Source organism: Trypanosoma theileri, assembly GCF_002087225.1.
Source record: "Trypanosoma theileri isolate Edinburgh chromosome Unknown TM35_Tth_12_V1, whole genome shotgun sequence".
In the NCBI taxonomy this organism is placed as follows: Eukaryota; Euglenozoa; class Kinetoplastea; order Trypanosomatida; family Trypanosomatidae; genus Trypanosoma; species Trypanosoma theileri.
In genome coordinates, this window is record NW_021639854.1 from 556,874 (window position 1) to 558,180 (window position 1,307).

General features: G+C 41.9%; 1 protein-coding gene across 1 annotated transcript; it reads right to left on the reverse strand.

Annotated features, from left to right (window-relative positions):
- Positions 1-2: 2 nt before the first annotated feature.
- Positions 3-689, reverse strand: TM35_000123260 (uncharacterized protein; the record flags this gene model as incomplete). The annotated part of the gene is made up of 1 exon (XM_029025301.1): positions 3-689. A coding segment is annotated over one exon (687 nt), but the record flags the coding sequence as incomplete, so codon positions are not given.
- Positions 690-1,307: the final 618 nt, after the last annotated feature.

Consider the following 1,307-nt stretch of genomic DNA (forward strand, 5'->3'; position numbering starts at 1 on the left):
TGATAAAACGCATCCAAACAAGAATTCCCCAATTCCTTTGCAATGGAGGCTGAATTCTTTGCCTTCTTAACAGCAACCTCAGCTTTCTCTACTGCATCTGTTGCATTCTTTAGCAGCCCTGCAGTTATACTAACACCAACAACACCTTTATTCGCAGAAGGGACACCACTATTTCTCATTGCAGCTTCAATCACCTGGCGCATGTGTCTAACTTCATCAGCAACAGATTTAGCACGTTCAGAATCTTCCTTCCATACTTTCAATTTATTCTTGAGATCACTTATATTTTTTAGTGCTTCTATACGTATGGCTTCCATTTCACCTTCAATCTTCTTTAAACTATCTCCCCTCCTTAATACAACGTCTTTTGCAGACTCCTTCACACTTTCCGCATATGCCACACTAGTACAGCACTGTAGAAGTACCAACAGNTTTGCAGCATCAGCAGCTGTAGAGCATTTAGTGGTTGCTCTTTCTGTTGAGTCAACAGTGTCTAGCGCCTCCTTGCACAATTCCTTGACAGTTAACGTGAGTACAAGAAGTGTATCATTTGCTGGAGCAACAACAACCGAAAATGGTCTACTTTTATTTAATTCAGTTTTACCTACACTATCTTGCGCATATGCCACAGAAGCACAGCAGTGCAGAAGTACCAACAGGTACACCACGCGGCGCAGTTGGACGAACATCGTTGTTATGATTGTCACTGTGGGTTGCTTGGGTCTGTGGTAACAAGGAAGAAGAGAAGGAAAAACAAGAACACAAAGAGCAGTGCAAACACAACATCTACACAGACACACACAGGAAAAGCAGCGCAGTACATGAAGCAGAAAAGAGAATAAGGGGAAAGAAAACAAGAAGAAATATTCCCCCATCAGGTGCAGAACAAACCACACCAATGTGACTGCACTCCACAGTCACACAGACATGTCTCTTACCAAACCCCAACACAATTAAAACCCGTGTATATATATAAACATAAATAAAGAACAATAAATTATTTCACTCCATTTTTAGGACCCTGCATCACCCAATAAGTACACTTGGCACAAACGAGCATGCAGTCAAATGCCCAGCAATATAGTTACAGTGAGGGAAGGGGAGAGAAACAAAACAAAACAAAAAAAAACTTACACAGTGAATTCAATTACAAGAAAAAAACAAACACACACAAGAGAGGGAAAAGTATATATATATCAATAGCTCTGCAGATGGCTGCGCACACTCGCAGGTGCAGCACAACAGTCCAACATCACAGCAGCACACCACACGTGTGCACGGGAACAGCCAATGCTGCAGAAGGGAAA